This window comes from Rhincodon typus, chromosome 7 (genome assembly GCF_021869965.1).
Source record: "Rhincodon typus isolate 14 chromosome 7, sRhiTyp1.1, whole genome shotgun sequence".
Lineage (NCBI taxonomy): Eukaryota > Metazoa > Chordata > Chondrichthyes > Orectolobiformes > Rhincodontidae > Rhincodon > Rhincodon typus.
Genome location: NC_063338.1, coordinates 49,412,135 through 49,432,094, shown reverse-complemented (window position 1 = coordinate 49,432,094; position 19,960 = coordinate 49,412,135). Strand labels below are relative to the sequence as shown.

Sequence of the window (19,960 nt, the reverse complement as noted above, 5' to 3'; positions counted from 1 at the left end):
TAGGACTCCTATGTCGCTTTGTACTTCAGATTTCTGGAGCCTTTCCCCATTTAGAAAATAGCCTATGCCTCTATTCTTCCAACCAAAGTGCATAATCTCACTTTACCACATTGTACTCCAACTGCCACTTCTTTGCCCACTCGCTAGCATGTTCAAGCCTTTCTGCAGCATCCCTACTTCCTCAACACAACCTATCCCTCCAACTATCTTTTCTCATATGCAAACTTAGCAACAATGCCCTCAGTTCCTTAATCCAGATTGTTAATGTACAATGGGAACAGTTGTGGTCCCAATACAGGCCCCTGTGGAGCTCAACTAGTCATCCTGCCATCCCAAAAAAGACCCCTTTATCCCTACTCTATGCCTTCTGCCAGTCAGCCAACCCTCTATCCATGCCAGTACCTTGACCCTAACACTGAGTGTTATTTTATTTAACAGCCTCCTGGACGGCACATTATAAAGGGCTTTCTGGAAATCCAAATAGATTACATCCACTGACTCTCCTTTATCTAACTTGCTTGTTACCTCCTCAAAGAATTCTAACTGATTTGTTCAGCATGACCTCCCCTTGATGAAGCTGTGCAACTTAGTCCTACTTACCATGTACTTCCAAGTACTCAGCAATCTTATCCTTAATAATAGTCACTAAAATCTTACCAACTACCAAGGTCAGGCTAATGGCCTACAGTTCTGTCTTTTGCCTCTCTCCCTTCTTGAACAGGATATTACAGTAACCATTTTCCAGACCTCTGGGACTCTCCCTGATTCCAGTTATTCCTGAAAAATCACCACCAATGCCTTTAAAATTTCTTCAGCTATCTCCATCAGAACACTGGGTGTGGTCCATCTAGTCCAGGTCATATATCTACCTTCAGACCTTTCAGCTTCCCCTGCACCTTCTTCTTAGTGACGGCCACTACATTCACCTCTGCTCCTGGACTCTCTTGAAGTTCTGGTACATTGCTGGCACCTTCCAGTGGGAAAATGCATGCAAAATATCTATTCAGTTCCTCCACTATTTCTTTGCTCCCTATTACTACTTCTTCAGCCACATCTTCTAGCAGTCCAATGTCCATGCTTGTCTCTCTCTTACCTCTTACATGCCTAAAATACTCCTGCAATTTTTTTTTATATTATTAACTAGTTTACCCTCATATTTCATCTTCTCCACTCATTGTTTTTTTTAGCATCATGGTACAGGGAGCATTCAAGAGAGGGGAGAAAAGACAGGAGTAGTTGTAATTGGGTCATTGCCAGGTATTTGTGTGGCTCAACTGTTACGTGCGGGATTAACAATGGAGTTCTGTCACAGATGCATTGCCAGCAGACTTTTTAGGCTGTGATCTCTTACGGCATGTGGTTCTCTGGGACAGTGGGTTCACACCTCACCTGCCACTTCCACTGTCATCCTTACTTGGCTACCATCCATAACCTGCAGGTCAGTCAACTCCTTCAGGATAACAGGGGCAAATGTCCTTTTGGACCCTTCAGCACTTGTAGTCTCGGTCTTCTTGGTGGTCTTCTTTTCTGTTTACAAAACGAAATCTTTGTATAAAATGACTTTAAACATTTACATTAATTCACTTTATGATACTATAACAGAGATTTTTCAATGGGGGAAATCTGGAAGAACATAAGCCATGCCCTCTTCATGTGAAGTAGGCTGACACTATTATAATTTTGATGTCAGCCTAATTTCAATATTTGGGGCAACCTTTTGGGAGCTTGTCCACGTAGGGGTAAGGTAACATACTGCAGCAGGATATAAAGGCCTACAGTTTCTCAAAAAGCACTGAGCACAAAGCATAGTCTAAGAAAGACGTGTAGAAATGTTGGTGCCTCTAATATCACCATTCAGGCTACAACATGCTTGTAAAAATGTATGCTGCCACAATAATTTGGATCTCTGTGTGAAATATAATGTAACTACACAAATGCAACCCTTCAAATCGCAAAAGTGCCAACTGGTCAGAGTGTTCTGCTAAAATAACAAAGTCTAACATTAAATTGACCAGCAATTCGTACCAAGATTTGCGCAGGTTAATCATTAACCTTGCAAAAAAAAGATAGCTCACTGCTTACTTCTCTATACATTTCAGGAAATTGTTGCATTTCAGCTGTTAAAATTAACGAAAATAACCACACAATGTGAATAATACTGTTGAACATCAGAGAGCAATCTTAATTATTTTATGGATCGGATTTCTTTTTCAACATCTCTGGGCCAGAATAGGAACAACTGCATCAATGTAGTCTTATTTCTACAGGCAGTTAAATGTTCTTCAAGGTTTTCATCAGTTTTGTTTTAATTTTCCTTTCTGTGTCTTTTTCTCTATATCTTAATCTATTCTTTATTCCATTGCTCAGGCCTTTGAGTATAGGAGTTGGGACATCATGTTGAAATTGTACAGGACATTGGTGAGGCCTCTTTAGGAGTACTGTGTGCAGTTCTGGTTGCCCCGCTATAGGAAAGATATTATTAAATTGGAGAGGAGTCGGAAAAGATTTACCAGAATGTTGTCGGAAATGGAGGGTTTGATTTATAAAAATAGGATGGCGAGGCTGGGACTTTTTTCACTGGAGTGTAGGAGTTTGAGGGGAAGTTGAAGCAAGTGAGACTAGTTTAGTTTGGAACATGATTGTCATGGACCGAAGGGTCTGTTTCCATGCTGTTAGACTCTATGACTCAGTATCTAAGTTTGAATTTAATTCAACCTATATCTTTGTCCATTGTGGACTCCTGTGTTACCCTAAATCTAATTTTAATGGGGTGGGGCATTGGACACACTGTTCACGAAGACCCAGATGTGTGATCCTGGTATTAGATCTCACTTTCAGTAATTTGTGATGGAAAACGTTATTGAGCTGGAGTATGAGGAATAAAATCTAATGAAAGATTCACTGGGAAATACCCTGTTCATGTAAAATGTGAGCAATTGCATAAAAATGTCATGCACTGAGACATTGACTGGATGTTGATTGGAAAGTACCATTCTCTGTAACAAACCATTATTTAATCACAATTCATAAATAATGCTTGAAAAGGAGGAATATGAAAAGTAACATGGTGAGGATAAAACTGGATAATTTTATTGGGTAATACCACAAACAGTCTTTAAGGGATTAAAAATTTGCTTCTGGACTGCAAAATTCTTTTGGCCAAATTTACAACTTACAGGCTAAAAACAAAGAACTGAGGATACTGGAAATCTAAAACAAAAATAGAAATATTTGGAGAAACTCAGCAGGTCTGGCAGCATCTGTGGAGAGGAAGAACTCAGTTCTGAAGAAGGGTCACCGGAATCGAAATCTTAACTCTGGTTTCTCTTCATAGATGCTGCCAGACCTGCTAAGCTTCTCCAGCAATTTCTGTTTTTATTACATCTTGTAGGCTTCATTAATTTCAGAGATTAAATAGGACTGGCGTTCACTGAAGAACTGATTTGTGGACTTAATTTTCACGCAGGTATACCTAGACCTGTTTCAGAAGTTGATTTCATATCAAGAATCATCCTTTCTTTGATAATATTTGTCACTATTGAAATGTAAATTCAAAATTCAGATAATGTTTTGAATATGCAACCTTAACACAATTAATGATCAAAGTGCGCTATTTGGACAATTTTGAGATATATAAAAATGTTTGACTGGATGCTCACACAAGGAATGGGAATACAATATATAAAGCAATCTACCAGTGTTATCAGCCAATTAACATTCATCAGGGAAAGGATATTTCAGGCTAAAAAGATTGACTTTCATTTATTATTCTATATCATGATCTGGTTCTTTAATGCAGTTGGACTGGACCATGTGTTGCTTTATAAAACATTTCCATCCTTTTCTCAGTATGGGAGTATTTTAAACTTATTTTCAGACTATACTAGAATAGAATAGTTTGTTTTTGTTTATTGTTTGAATATTTATACAATATTTGAACAGCAGACTATTTTTTCAGTGTCTGGATGTAAATAGATGTTCAAGGCATATCTCACAGATGACTGTATAGAATTGGCCTTCATTAAAGGAAATGGTGTTCACTTTCCCTGCCTAAATTGTAACCATCATGAGCCATAAATTGTGAAGAATTAAAGGAGAACAGAGCTAGGTCAAGAAATGAAATACTTTTCCTTCCAATCAGAATTTGCAAATTCTATCCTCCCCACACCAAAACGTGCGCAAGCTAGTTACTCCTCAAACCTGGATAACAGTTCACTCATCAATTGCTCTGACCAAAGGTCAGGCAGTTGGCCTGATAGAATTGACTGAACAATACATGTGTGGCTCCAATCACTGATGTATAAGTGACAGTCTCTGAAAGAAGCTTGTCAGTCGGCAATTAGATTCTAGTTTATGATCAGATAGACCCAGTTACTATCTTGTAGGAGGAGATAACAATGTTTCTCATCTAGTGTTCATGCAGTTTTCTGTTCTTACTCTCTTGTAACTTGCTATCTTATTGATAGTAATACACCTATCCAAAGGAGATCCTAACAGAATCAGGAGGAAGCTGCAGCTATCTCTTATAGCATGGTGGCATATCTTCTAAAGAGAAATCATCAGCAGTGCAACAGTCCACATCCATTCAAAGTGAAAATAGAAGAAAAAAAAATTAGAAAATGATTGCCTCTTGAAGAATTCAGAAGCTTTTTACAAAGGGGTACAGATCCAGCCAACCGCTGGTCAGCCTGGACTGGAAGAACTACAGCAGCAAGAGTTAAAATCCAAAACACTGGAACCAGGAAAATAAATTCAGAAAAATATGTGTAAGGACCAGAAGCAGTCTCACTAAAGATAGAAGGTGGAAAAACTGAGTCGTGAATCAAGGGAAAAACAACAGACTCATTTCAGAAGTATGCTCAGTTCTTGAGAGGAAGGATGAAAATATTTATATTTATTACAGAAATTCTGGGCTGGTAAGTTGAAATGAGGTTTAAGTTGTTCTATTTATTAAATGAGTGGCCTTTACACTGATCAAAATTGGTATTATAAGCTGGAGTAAAAAAAATTCTTCAAAATCAGGATTAATCCTTAAGAAATTCTTCAAACCAGAAAGATTATTTGAGAGATAAGAATGTAGAAGTCAAAGATAGAAAAACTTTTTTTCATTAAAAATAGCAAATTTGGTTGCCTAACCAGAAATATTTAAAGGTGTGAAAAATGAGCAATTCAATTTTCTTCATCGAAAACAGACATGACCCAGTTGGAATCTGGTCTTTGCAATTTAATGATTGAAAAAGCGTTAACAATTTAAAATGCAGAAAATTTTAATGAGTCCAAAAATCATTTACTGGAAGCCATATGAGTTTAGCTAATTGGCCAGCATCCCCCTGGGGGATAACTGCTAACATGTTTGCTGCCTAGAGTTTTACGGCCTCCAGTGGGGGGTGGACGGGGTGGGGGTGGCTGGTGGTGGTGGCGACGAATGGGGTCTAGAAGCAGATAAATTCATACAGAAGAGGTTCATAACAACAGAAGTGCTGTTAGCAGGAGCGTCCAACAGACAAGGCATGGGGAGAAGTCCTGAGAAGGTTTCAGTCATGAATTGAAAGCTCCAGAAGCAGAAGGCTGTGGAGGTGTCAGAGAGAAAGAATCCTACAAGGTTGTTGAAGACATGCGTTTGGGGAATCCATGTTAAGGAGTAAATGAGCGGAGTTATTTTGTTTAATGGATCTCAATGAAAGGTAATAGTTTTGAGTGAATGCACTGCAAAAATTTGCCAAAAGAATCCAAATACAGCCCAAGGAGCTTTAGCATGGAGATATGAGTGACTCTCCAGAAGATCTGAATGCCTGTAATTATACTGCTGAGAAAAAAAATGCATGAATCTTTCTTTTTGATGTTTGTAATGAGATTGTTCCCAAAGTTCTAGCGCAATATCTTTTGTGCTTTACTTTTGTATATATAATAAACTTTTATGTTGCTTTGTTAAAAATACATAAGCAGCTTCTTGTGAATCTGTTCAATGACTGATCGTGGCAAACAAAACTTACGGTCTACCAAGCCAAGTTTCACCCTAGGATGAAACTTGCTGACAACATAGCATGAGATGCAGAATTGTTTCAGGCATTCCCAAAAATCTCAAACAGAACAAGTCAATATACTTCATTAATTTATGAGAGCATTCACAGACCATATTATTTATGAATGAAAAACAAAAGAAGTAGTGGTACTTTCAATGATATCTTAAAAGCATTTGACATTTATTTTCAGAACCAATTGTATTATGGAAAGAGCAAGATTCAATAAAAGAAAACTGTTTCTAGGAGAACCTGCTGCCAATGTCATCAATGATCTTTCTCCACTGTCTGAATGTTGTGAAGGGAAGATTACAACAAAATTATTTAGAGACAGATTGTTCATTGGAATTTCTGGTTAAAAACCTTTCAGATATTTCACAATAGAAGGAATATCTCATACTGCAAAAGTCTATCCTTACAGTGTTAGAAGTTGAAATTTGGAGAAGAACATATAAAAATCTGGGGTACAGAAAACATTTATTCCATAAGATGATCAAGGCACAAACACTCTAATTACATGACAAACAAATGCAAATTGTGCAAATCATTTGACATTAGGCATCACTGTATGAGATGTGGAACAAAAAACTCCCACAGAATCAAATACAATGTGAAGCTCTATTGTAAGAATATTAGTTTGGAAGGAAGTGGGACATTTACAGAACAATCCTAAAAAAATATTACCAATGCTGGTTATATTCACAAAAAAGTCAATATTTCATGGCAAACACCACTAAAAATTAATTGTGACTCCTAAGATATACTTCCATTAGAACATGTATCCTTCTTCTTCCTTAAAATTCTTCTTTCAGAAAATAAATCACAGCTGCTCCTAGGGGCAGTAGGCAGTCCTTCTGAATCAAATATGATGAAGCTCATTTATATCACAGTAACAGGAGGAGGCCATTCAGACTCTTGATTCTGCTCCTATTCAATATGATCACAGCTGATCAAAGACAGCAATGCATCTTATCCACCCCATTTTCACAACCCTGTAAGCAATTGGTAATCGGTTATCTATTAATCTCTTCCTTAAATATGCTGAAAGTCTGAGCTTCCACAGCACTCAGTGGTATGGAATTCCAAAGGTTCACAACCCTCTGAGTAAAAGAAATTCTCCTTATCTCGAACTTTAATCAACAGCCTTCTGAAAATCTAAGTATACTGCACCCATCAGCTTTTCTTTATCAATTCTATAAGTAATATCTCAAAAAAATCTTCAAGTTCATCAAACATGATTTTCCGTTCACAAGTCCATGCTGATTATACCGAATCAGGTCATCATCAACAAGGTTCTCAGTCCTGGTCACCATGCAGCCATGAGTCTGTCATAGCAGTTAGACCATATCCATATATCTCTATTTGTGCCTTTAGATCATTTACCTTGTTTTGAATACTGCATGCATTCAGGTAAAGTGTTCTTAGCTTTGTCTTTTTGACATAATTGCTTTTTTCAATGGTCAACTCGATGGTCAGCTTTGTGTCTCCTGAATTCCAGTCTCCTGAATAACTTTTTGACTGCCTTTTACCAATTTTACTTGCTTCAAATTTGTGTTATGCCTTAGGTACCCATCCCCCTGACAAGCTGGTTTAAAACTATCTCAACAGCACTAGCAAATCCCTCTGTGAGGATATCAGTGCCAGTTCCATTCAGATGTAATGTGAGCAGCTTGTACAGATCCCACCTGCCCCAGAACTAATCTTAATTCCTCAGAAATCTGATGCCCTCCCTCCCATGATAATTCTCAAGCCACTTATTCACATTGATCAATCTTCCTGTTTTTATGCTCATTAACATGTTGCACTGGAATAAATCCTGAGATTACTGCTCTTGAGGTCCTTTTTTTGTTAAATTTCCTTACTAACTCCCTGAAAACTGCCTTCAGGACCACATCTCTCTTCTAACTATGTTGTTGGCACCAATTTGCACCTTGACTTCTAGTTGATTTCCTCCCTTTCCCCCACAAGAATGACATCCCATAGCTGCTCCATGACACCCTTAACTCTGGCACCAGGGAGTCATGTTTACTGTCACAGGAATGCTATTCTGATCCTCGACTTTGGAATCCCTTACAACTGCTGCTTTTTCAATCTTCTTCCTCCTCCCCTGTGCGACTGAGTCACTTGTGGTACCATAGACTTGCATCTGGATGCACTTCCCTGAGGAACCACCAACCTCACCTGTTACCAAAACGCAATACCCATTAACAAGCAAGATAGACTCAGCGAATGTCTGAAACTACCCCTCTGGTTTTCTAAGACTGCCTGTCCCCATTCCCTCTCTGCCTGCACACTTCTCATCTGTTGTGTGACCACCTCCCTATACATACTATCCATGCAGACCTCTGCCTCATGGATGGACAACAGTGACTCCAGTTGCTGCTCTAGTTCTGAAAGCTGGTGCTCAACTTTGTGCAGATGGTGACATTTCCTGCAAGTGTGCTTGTCTGGGCGACACAGAATGTCCATGACTTCACACACCACAGTATATACACTTCACTTGGCCCTTCTGACCTGCCATCCTGTTACTCTAGAAACTATTTGTTAGCCTTCGAGTAAGTATGGATTTGCAATGAAAACCTAACAAGCTATTTTTCAGGAGAAAGAGAAATAAAGACTAGAGACTTAAGCACAAACTAAATGTCCAAATTTCACTGCAAAAGTTGGAAACACTGACCAAATCTAATCACCAATTAGCTGCTTTCCCTGAAGTCATGATGTCACAGTGCCACTGGTCTCAGTACAGGTAGGCTTCTCAATCCACACCTTACTTCCTTCCCTACTCACCTCTTGTTCTGGAGACATTATTTCCTAGATCTTAATTAAAGCACCTCTTTCCCCTCTGCCCAAATTCCCACAATGACCCAAATTCCTGGTTACGCATATCTGTCTCAGTCTCACATCATTGTAATCTCCCTCACTCTGACTGTATGGCTCACTCTGGAAATCCAACTCAGTTCAAGTTTAATGCAGGACTGAGTGTCATTGAATTGTCTGACAAACTCCTTGGTGAAAAGAATAAAGATACAACCTGCTGACCAACTTACCTGTTCTTAACTGAGACAGATTGAACAATTCCTAAGATTAAAGAAATGTTAAAAGCTTTTCTAAGACATAGAAATCGCCATTTTGCAGACATGCTCTTGTCATCTAGAACCAAAGGACTTCACTGCTAAGTAAGAAAGTTTCATTCACGAATCTTTTCACGGATTGAAGAGCTACATAACAGAAAAGTGTTTTTGAGAAAGGAATATTCAAAAGTTCTTCACAGGGTTGAGAACATTCAGTACAAAATATAGCATCACACCAAGAAATCAAGCCATTATATTTCTATATACCGAGCAAAATTCCTCACTCTCTGAAAAATCGTGCAAAAACAATTACCGGACATGATCAAGACGGGCATCAATTCTCAAGTGACAAAGCCGACAGAGCGATACTTGCGTATCGTTGTTGTACCCAAACACGATGGATCTATTAGAATATATTCAAGAATATATACAAATTGTCAAAAAATAGGAATTATTATTAAACTTGAAGGTTTAATAATAAAAACTTTAGTGGGTTTTGGCAGCTTATAGTGAACAAGCAATTGAGAATGCTCACCAAAATTATTACTTCATCTGGTAAATACTACTTAAGAGGGCACCAGCTGGGATTGCCTCTGCCGCAGAAATCATCCAACACACCACATCCTATATAATAAAGATTGAATGGCATCATCTGTCATATGGACGACATGCTAACATACAGTGAACTTACTAGAATACACGTCCAGAGCATTAAAGCAACTACCGCCGGAAGGGCTTTTCCTTCAAGTTTTCCAAAGATACCATTTACTTCCTAGGACATACTATTGGCAAAAAAAGGTGGCACAAGGCCAGATCCATAGAAGACAAATGCTTTTAAGGAGCTTCCCACATGATTTACAAAGGCTTTTAAGTAGGCTAAATTAGCTGGTGAAATTCTTGCCTCCAGCTGTAACCATAACCGAACCCTTGACACAATTACAGAAACAGATAAAAGACTGGTTTTGGGATACAGTTCAAGAAAATGCTTTTTGAAGAATCAAAGACTTCTACAGATGTCCTGGACCACTATAATTCATTCATTCCCAGCTATTGCCATGGGTACAGGCCAACTAGAGGGATACAGGAAACTAGCATATGATGCATCCAGAGCACTGTCTGATTCTGAAACACGTTTTGTGACCATTGAGAAAGAGACTCTCTCAGTCAAAAGGAAATGCAAGAAATGTTCATGTTACATAGCTGGTCTCAAAGTTCTTATACAGACTGTCCATAAACCATTCATTTCCTTCTTAGATAAGAAAGAGTTGGCAAAAGTGACTCCATGAAATCAGAGATTTCATCTTTGTCTGATGAGATGTGCCTATGAGACCAAATCCATACAAATGAAGCTGTAAATATCAGTAGTTGCCCTCTCCAGAGTGACCTTGGACAGCTTTACAATGACAGATGAAATCTGCTGCTGAACTTGGTTCACACATGCAAGCCACAGAGGCACAGAGACCAGCAGCAATACAGATTCAATCAAATCATAGTAAAAGAAGGCTCAGAATACATGGCCATCCATCAATATTGTGTTGAATGTGGCCAGTTAATAAACTGAATGGTCTGACTATGAAGACTTAGTACAAACATTGACAACATTTCACTACAATAGATCAGTTATTAGTGTCTGATGGTAATGTAGTCATTTTGCCTTCACTCTGAGCTGATGTCCTTGATAAACTACTGAAGGAGCATTTAGGCAGTATCAAATGCAGAGTTTTAGCTCAAACATCTATATGGCAGCCAGGAATCGCAAAATAAATTGAAGATCTCAGAGCTAATTGTGAAACCTGTGCAATACACAGAAAGCCATCAGTTCCTACTACATTTTGGCCTGGAACATGGGACTAAGTGGGAGCTGATGGTCTTATCTCATTGCATTGTGCCTCATGGTGGATTGAGGTAAAAGTAATTACATACCACCAGCACCAATGCAGTTATCCGAGGCCTGACTTGAATTATTTCCTACTGACAGGATCCTTGATGTGGTCATACACGACAATGGATCATATATTACTACTGAGGCCTTTGACACATTTTCAGCCATTTCTGGATATGTAATCATCTCGCCAAGTACACCACATTCAATAAGAATGTGTATTGGGGTACAAATTGTTAAATCCCTCTTGAAAAGCAACATTATCTTGTATAAGGCTTTCTGAACTACCTGTTCGTTTCACTCCAATGTGGCTTATCACCATCAGAAATATGTGTGAGAAAGCTGAAAGCTCAGTCCCTTATCCTTGCAAAAAGGTTGATTCCAAAGACTATAAGAATGTTTAAACATAGAAAAGTGCAGCGCAGGAACAGGCTCTTCAGCCCACCATGTCTCTGCTAACTATGACATCATTCTAAAATATTCCCCTCTGCCTGTACATGCTCCATATCCCTCTATTGCCTGTCCATGTGTCTGTCTAAATGTCTCTTAAATGTCATGCCTGTATCTGCTTCTATAACTTCCCAGGCACCTATCAACCTCAGTGTGATAAAACTTGTCTTGCACATTTTCTCTAAACTTTCCCTCACTCATGCTTAAAACTATGCCCTTAGTATCTGACATTTTCACCCCTGGGAAAAGGACTCTGAGTATCCACAGTTTTGTATACATCTATCAGATTGTCCTTCAGCTTTCAACACTCTAGTGAAAACAATCCAAGTTTGTCCAACCTTTCCTTATAGCTACTACACTCCAATCCAGGCACATCCTGGTAAACCTCTTTCGCACCCTCTCCAAAGCAAAGAGACACTGGAGTGCAGGTTCATAGTTTCTTGAAAGTGGAGTCACAGGTAGATAGGATAATGAAGAAGGCATTTGGTATGCTTGCCTTTGTTGATCAGTGCATTGAGTGTAGGAGTTGGGAGGTCATGTTGCGGCTGAACAAGACATTGGTTAGGCCACTTTTGGAATACTGCATGCAATTTTGGTCTCCCTGCTATAGGAAGGATATTTGAAACTTGAAAGGGTTCAGAAAAGATTTACAAGGATGTTGCCAGGACTGGAGGGTTTCAGCTAAAGGCAGAGGCTGAATAGTCCAGGGCTATTTTTCCTGGAGCTCGGAGGCTGAGAGGTGACTTTATAGGGGTTTTTAAAGTCAACATGGATGCATGGATAGGCTAAATAGACAAGGTCTTTTCCCCGGGATAGGGGAGTCCAAAACCAGAGGGCATAGGTTTAAGGTGTGAGGGGAGAGATTTAAAAGGGACCTAAGGGACAAGTTTTTCATGTAGATGGTGGTGCGTGTATGGAATGAGCTGCCAGAGGAAGTGGTACAGGCTGGTACAATTACATTTAAAAGGCATCTGGATAAGTACATGAATAGGAAGGGTTTAGAGGGATATGGGTCAACTGCCGGCAAATGAAGCCACACTTATTTAGGATATCAGGTTGACATGGATGAGTTGGACTGATGGGTCTGTTACCGTGCTATACACCTCTAATGACTCTATTCTTCCAGAACTGTGGTGAGCAGAACTGTACTCAATACTCCAAATCTGGCCTAACTAAAGCCAACTGCAATATGACTTGCCAACTTTTATACACTCAATGCCTCGACTGATGAAGGCAAGCATGCCAAATGCCTTCTTTACCACGTTATCCACTTGTGTTGCCATGTTCAGGGAGCTATGGATTTGAACCCCAAAATTACTCTGCTTCTGCACTGCGATGAAAACTGAGGCAGCAGCCAGAAGACTGTCCAGCATTGTTCAGTCCAGCAGTGTTACGGGAGAGCTTATCACCACTTATTGAGCATAAAAATGCTCTAAGCTCTGTGTTATAGCCTCTGCCATGGAGGCTGTTTGTCAGACCTGCTGATGCACCAAACATCTGCATGCATTCCTGCAAGAAATATTTCAACAAGGTCCTTGCATGACAGCTCAGTGGTTAGCACTGCTGCCTCACAGCACCAGGGATCCAGGTTCGATTCCAGCCTTGGGTCACTGTCTTTATGAAGTTGGCACATTCTACCCATGTCTGCATGGGTTTCCTCCCACAGTCCAAAGATGTGCAGGTTAGGTAGATTGGCCATGCTAAATTGCCCTGTAGTGTCCAGGGATGTGCAGGCTAAGTAGGTTAGCCATGGTAAATGAGGGGTTACGAGGGGATAGGGTTGGGGGTTAGGTCTGGGTGGGATGCTCTTTCGAGGGTTGGTGTGGACTCAATGGGCTGAAGGGCCTCTTTTCAGACTGTAGGGATTCTATGACTCCATATCAATGCTTCTAAGGGCTTGCCATTTACTGTATGCGTTCCTGTTTCATTTGAACTCCCAAAATGTATATCCTACACGTGGCTGGATTAAATTCCACCTGCCATTTCTTCACCCAACTTTCCAAATGATCTATGTCCTGCTGATCCTTTGATAACTTTCCTCACTAGCTACAACACCACCAATTTTCATGTCGTCTGCTACTTACTAATCAGACTATTACATTTTCATCCAGCTCTGATTGTAGTGGAACACCATTGGTCACAGATCTCCATTCAGAAAAACATGCCTCCACACCTATCATCTGTCTTCTATGACAAAGCTAACATTAGTATCCAACTTACTAATTCATTGTGGATCCTATGTGACTTAATCTTTTGGACAAGCCTACTATGAGGGATCTTGTCAAATGCTTTACTAAGTCCATAGAGACAACACCCACTGCCCTACCCTCCTCAATCATCTTCATCACCTCCTCAAAAAACTCAATCAAATTTGTGAGATTAGACATTCCCCACTAAAAGCCATGCTGTTTATCCCTAATAAATCCATTCTTTCCCAAATACAAGCAAATGCTGTCCTTAAGAATCTTCTCCAATAATTTCCAATCAGTGATATAAGGCTCACCGGCCTACAATTTCCTGGGTTATCCTGTTGGTCTTCTTAAACAAAGGAACAACATTGGTTCCTCTCCAGTCTCCTGGGACCTTGTCTGTTGCTGAATAGGACACAAAGATCTCTGGCAAGGTCCCAATAATCTCTTCCCTTGCCACCTTCAGTATCCTGGGATAGATCTCATCAGGCTCTGGGGACTTAACTACCTTAATGTCTTTCAAGGTACCTAACACCTTGTCCTGCTTAATATCACAAAGCCTCAGAATATCAGCATATCCCTCCCTAATCTTACCATCATCTATGTTCTTCTCCTTGGTAAATACCGATGCAAACTACTCATTAAAGACCTCACCCACTTTTGCTGGCTCCATGCATAAATTCCCTCCTTATCCTTAAACGGACCTACCCTTTCCTGAGTAACCCGAGTTCTTGCTCCTAATATATGTGCACAATACATTGGGATTCTCTTTAACCCTACATGCTAAGGACATTTTATGGCCCCTTTTAGCCCTCCTAATTCGTTGTTTAAGTTCTTCCATGCTTCCTGTTCTTCAAGGGTTTTTTCTGATGTCAGTTTCTTAAACTTTATATATACCTCCTTTCTCTTTTTGACTAAACTTTCAACGTCTCTTGTCATTTAGGGTTCCTCGCCATCCTTATCTTTCATCCTCACAGGAACATGCTGGTCCTGAACTCTAGTCAATTGGCCTTCGACAGACTTCCACATCACAGATATGTATTTCCCCTTAAACAGCTGTCCCCAATCTAATTTCTCTACTTCTGCCTGCCTAATCCTGTTGTATTTAGCCTTCCCTAGTTTAGCACTTTTACCCAAGTACCAGTCTTATCCTTATCTATAACAATCTTAAAATTTATGGAATAATGATCACTGTTCCCAAAATGCTCCCCCACTGAAACTTCGATCACCTGACTGGAGTCATTCCCCAATAGTGGGTCTGGTATGACCCTTCCCTAGTTGGACAATTTACATATTGTTTCAAGAAACCCTCCTGAATGCACCTAACAAATTCTGCCTCATCTAAGTCCTTGGTGCTAAGGGAGTCCCAGTCAATATTGGGGCAGTTAAAATCACCCATTATAATAACAATGATGGTTTTGTGTCTTTCCACGATCTGCTTACATGACTGTTCCTCTGTCTCCTGCTGGTTATTGGGTGCCTTATAGAATAACCCAATCATAGTGACTGCACCTTTCTTATTCCTGAACTCTACCCACACAGCCTCACTGGATGAGTCCTCCAAGGTGTCCTGTCTTAGTGCAACTCCCTCATCCTTTTTGCATCCCTTTCTATCTCTCCTAGAATACCTTAACTCTGGAATGTTGAACTACCAGTTCTCCCCTTCTCTCAATCAAATCTTTGTAAGGCTACAACATTGTAGCTCCATGTGCTAATCCAGGCTCTAAGCTTATGTGCTACTGTATAGTATTACCAACTGCAGCAAGCTGCTATTTATAACTAACGTCATCGCACTTAACAGTTACCGAGTCTGGACCCAGGACAAGATGTATGCATAAAAGATTACAACACAAATGATACAGTAGTCTAACAATTGCTGGACCAGTAATGTTCATGCCTTGTCAAGTGAAAGTGTACAGAGATTGCAGGAACCTTTTATTACTGCACATCCATAGCCCATTACTACAGCAGGAGATGAACATTGTGAGAACAACAATTCACATTCAAATCAGCCATCCTCAGGGCAGTGACACATGAATTCTTTCAGTCCACATGAACGTGATCTGGAAGAATTGTCAAGCCTCTTGATCACTTACATCTACACTTACATTGAGAGGAGAAGGGTTTATACTAAACATGGCACCTGAAGGGTTCATGTATTGCTTAATCTTACTGTATTGTAACTTTCTACCTTACTACTATGTAATAAACTAATTCTCCTTACTCATGAATGTGCTTGTTCTGCCGGGGCTTCCACATGATCATTTTTCACCATGTAGTATTAGACTTGTGCTAGAAGAGGGATTGGTGGCAGTATATCTACCTCAAATAGCACAGGCATCTTTACAGACCAGTGTCCTACATAAGGCTTGATCTATTTCCCCCTGGCTGGTGATCATTTCTCTTGGCCCAACACCTAATCCTCCATCCTTCCCCATCACCCGAGGGCTACTAATAACATTGGCAGCAGTCTAACCTTCAATATACTGGTAACACCGTACAAATACCCACTTCATGGAATTTGGACTTGAGACTTCCAGATTTCTAGGCTAACCAGTGTCTTCTTAAAAAAATTATTTGTTTACTTCAAAGGCTTTCCTGATCATTTATTCCACTTGCTGAATCCTTTACTTCAAACTTCTTAAATCTGCATCCCTTTATAAATGGATCTCTCATCACAGCAAACAATTATCTTGAATAACTCATATGAAGCACATTTTCATGACTAAAATGTAAATATATTAATCTGAAGTATTACTAAGTGAGGTAAAGTCACCGTAGTCTTACAGACCACGGGGCTGCTGTCTCATTAGAGAGATAACTGGTGGTGGTTTAACCTGAGGGTCACCATGCTTCAGGTGAGGAAAGAGGTTGAGAAGGAATATCCTTCAAGACAACCTCAGCTGGTGCAGGATTGAACCACGTTTTTGGTGTCATTCTACATCACAAACCAGCCATCCACTAACCGAGGCACCCCTGCCTCCACCTCCCACCCCCCACCCTACAACCCCAGTACGTATGAGGCAAATCAAAACAATTTACAAAATTGTTAGATTTTACTCGTGCAAACCTTCAATTGCTAGCCCAAGCCCAACTTCCAAACACAAATCTAAAGCAATGGACGAGGGAGAAAAAGTACGTTAACCATTTTCCAGCAATATTAAGCTTTAAGAAAAAGTGGGCATGTGGTTGTAAGTTCATTCCTTGACTCCATGCTGGGCTTTGCTGTGTTGTCATTCACAACAGGATCTGGAGCTTTGGGAAATACAAATCACATAAAAGATGATATCACATGGGAAAGTCAACAACAGCGTATGGGACTTCAGTAACTTAATCTCAGAGTCAAATTTGAGCCTTCATAAAAGCAGTCTAAAGTAACTCACTTAACTAGCTCGAGCTTTCCCACTGAGCAATATGTTCCACAGCACAATTGGAAACCCTGATCAGTGAGAAACATTGTGATTATTTAGAATATCTCATTACAATGCCTGGCTCCCAGACAAAGACAGGATAAAAAGAGCAATATTTTACTTACAGTAAGAAACCAAAGGCCACTCAACATAAACAATCCCAAGTTTGACTACCATTTGCACTATATATAACAGAAAGCAAAAAAAAACACTTCAACATAAAAAAATCAATTAAAAACCTAAAAAGCAGAAGATTCACTCACCTGACTTCAAGGATCAAAAGAAAATCTCTTAATTAAATAAACAGCCATCACTATACACAACTTTTGACTGTTGCCTCAGAATAGTTTTCAATACATCATCTTTCTTTTAAGCTAAAAAAAATTCAGTTTTAATTACAGATAAAACTGAAGTTGAAGGAGGTCAATAACAACAGCAATTTGCATTTACATAAAGCCTTTAACACTAAAAATTTGAAATATGCTTCATTAGTGTGTTAACAACAAAACTTAAACCAAGTCATATAAGAAACTATTGGGACAGATGACCAAAGGTTTGACCATAGATGTAGGCTTTAAGGAGCATCTTACAGGGCATACAGGGGGAGAGAGAGAGAGAGAGGCAGAGAGGCTTAGGGAAGGAATTTTAGAGGCTATGTTACCCTGCAAAAGTATGGTATGTAAATTTGTGGTGTGTTCCATATTGTTATGATAGGATGGCCTTGAGGCCCAATGATGTTTTCCCTATCTCTGGATAATGGAAGTGTTATAACATGTCTGAATTGGTTGATTAAAAATTATTTTAGGACTTTAACTATAATGGACAAACCTGCACTGTGACACTGGACATATTTGTACTTGGTAGCAAGGAGCTTAGTTATTGTATCTTAAGTGGACAGGATGTATACTTACCATTCACAAACTCCATCTCACCAACATGTATCTACAAAAACTGCCAGCCTCACACCCACCTCTCCTTGCCTCTGCATACATCAGCTATTCATCAATAGCAGGAACATCATCCCAACACAAGGTCATACAATGCCTGCCACTGTACTTTCACTTGCAAGAGAAGTTTAGCCCAATACAAGGAAGAGACAGAAGACAGGAGGAGAGGCTCCATGAATCCACTTGTGGAGAAACACTAACAATGTACATTCTAAGAAGTGCCCCCTTTACAGACCAAGTGATAGACTAATCATCTAAAACTTAGCAATAAGGAGGGTATTACACGTTTTTGGACAAAATTGGTCCCATTCCTGGGTCAGTTTTCTTCTTCATGGCAGGAATGCTAAACTATCAGAAAATACCTCCAGGAACCAAGCACAGAACTCTCACCAACTCGGCCAAAGGAGAAGACACTGAAAATCACCCTTTGTGGACTGACCATTTATTTAGCACAGGTTCAGGTCCTCCCCTGCAGCTACCATCTGATAGTTAGTGAGTGAATTTGTGGGCTATACTTTGATCACATGTGGTAAGTGGTGCAAGATCGCTGCAGCATCAGTCATACAATTGAATTGCCAGTTCTAAGAATTTTAAGCAGAGTAAAGGGGAGGTTGGGAGGTTACATATCTATCTAACTACGCTACACCTGAAACAAGGCTGCATAATATTTGCAGTATCTCTAAGATTCTGAAAATATTTAAATTACTATCGTTTCTCAAGGCGTTTCTTCATTTGAAAAGTGAAATAGGTATTAAAAATATAGATATTTGAGAAACAAAAACAAGTATTAAATTGATAATGCATGATTATGCATCTTATTCACTGACAATAGCATTTTCATTTCCAACATAAACTGTCACATTAAAATGGAGCTACTAAAAAGCCTAAAGCAAACTCCTGCAACACTGCAAACATATTGTCTGGAGATCCTGTTACTTTCAATTGTTGATGTCTGAGGAAACAAGATCTTATTTGGGTTAACATCCAACACTTATTGTAAATTAATTCAGTACTTGAAATCCAACCACATTCTCAATTTAAAACATTTGTCTATCTATCAATAGTAATGGCGGAAAATTCAAGGGAAATGTTATTTTATTACTGGAGAGGCCATGTTAGAAAGACCTAAGAACACCCTTACTCGGTAGTTGAAATTTACCATTTATGGTATTTGAATGCAGTCTTGGCAGCTAGAATAATAAGTGTTATGTGGTGAGCATAAGGATTTAACTCCTAAGGAATTCATGTTCAGAACAGTTCAGTCACTGGAAGCTGGAATATCCAAACTGCTGTTAATTTTTAAAGTAACTACTTAAGCTAAATAATCATAATACTTTTTCAAATTCATTTTCAGTTTGAAGAGTAGTATTTGTCTAAAATACTTCTTCAAAATCTATATAAATGTAGACATACTCAAACATAGAATCCATAATTCTAAAAGTATTTGATATGGGCTTTTTAAAACAAGAAAATCACATTTTTGCTGGCAGGGTATGTAGTTAACTTCCCTAACAGCATCTTCTGCGGGATCCAGATCAGTTTCAGGACCAGTGCAAAGCTGCTATCAGCACAATGTATTCTTAATGTCTTCCTCCATGGCCCTCCATCCACACCTCCATCAATAAGTGTGAGGAGCTCATGGGTTTCTTTATTACTAGGTTCAAGACCACCTGAAAGCTTCCTGTGCAGCTTTCCTCCCCTCAACCAAACTTCCTCTAAAGTTATTTCCGAGCAATGAACTCACTTATTTTCTCTCTTATCTTTTCTCATGACCATTCTGATCTCAAACTGTTCATGACAACCATCTCCTATCTATCCTACTTCCATTAACCAGCTCACCCAATTTCTCTTCCCAACCCACACATTAGCCAATAAACAGATAGTAGGAACTGCCGATGCTGGAGAATCTGAGATAACAAGGTGTAGAGCTGGATGAACACAGCAGGCCAAGCAGCATCAGAGGAGCAGGAAAACTGACGTTTCGGGTCTAG

At 39.5% G+C, this 19,960-nt stretch overlaps 1 protein-coding gene across 1 annotated transcript in view; it reads right to left on the bottom strand.

Moving 5' to 3' along the window:
- Positions 1 to 19,960, bottom strand: part of mylka (myosin, light chain kinase a) — a 376,415-nt gene that overhangs the window by 131,638 nt on the left and 224,817 nt on the right. Inside the window, exon 14 of the mRNA XM_048599211.1 lies at positions 1,390 to 1,527. Within this exon, the coding sequence (XP_048455168.1) occupies positions 1,390 to 1,527 (138 nt within the window). The remainder of the gene's footprint in view (positions 1 to 1,389; positions 1,528 to 19,960) is intronic.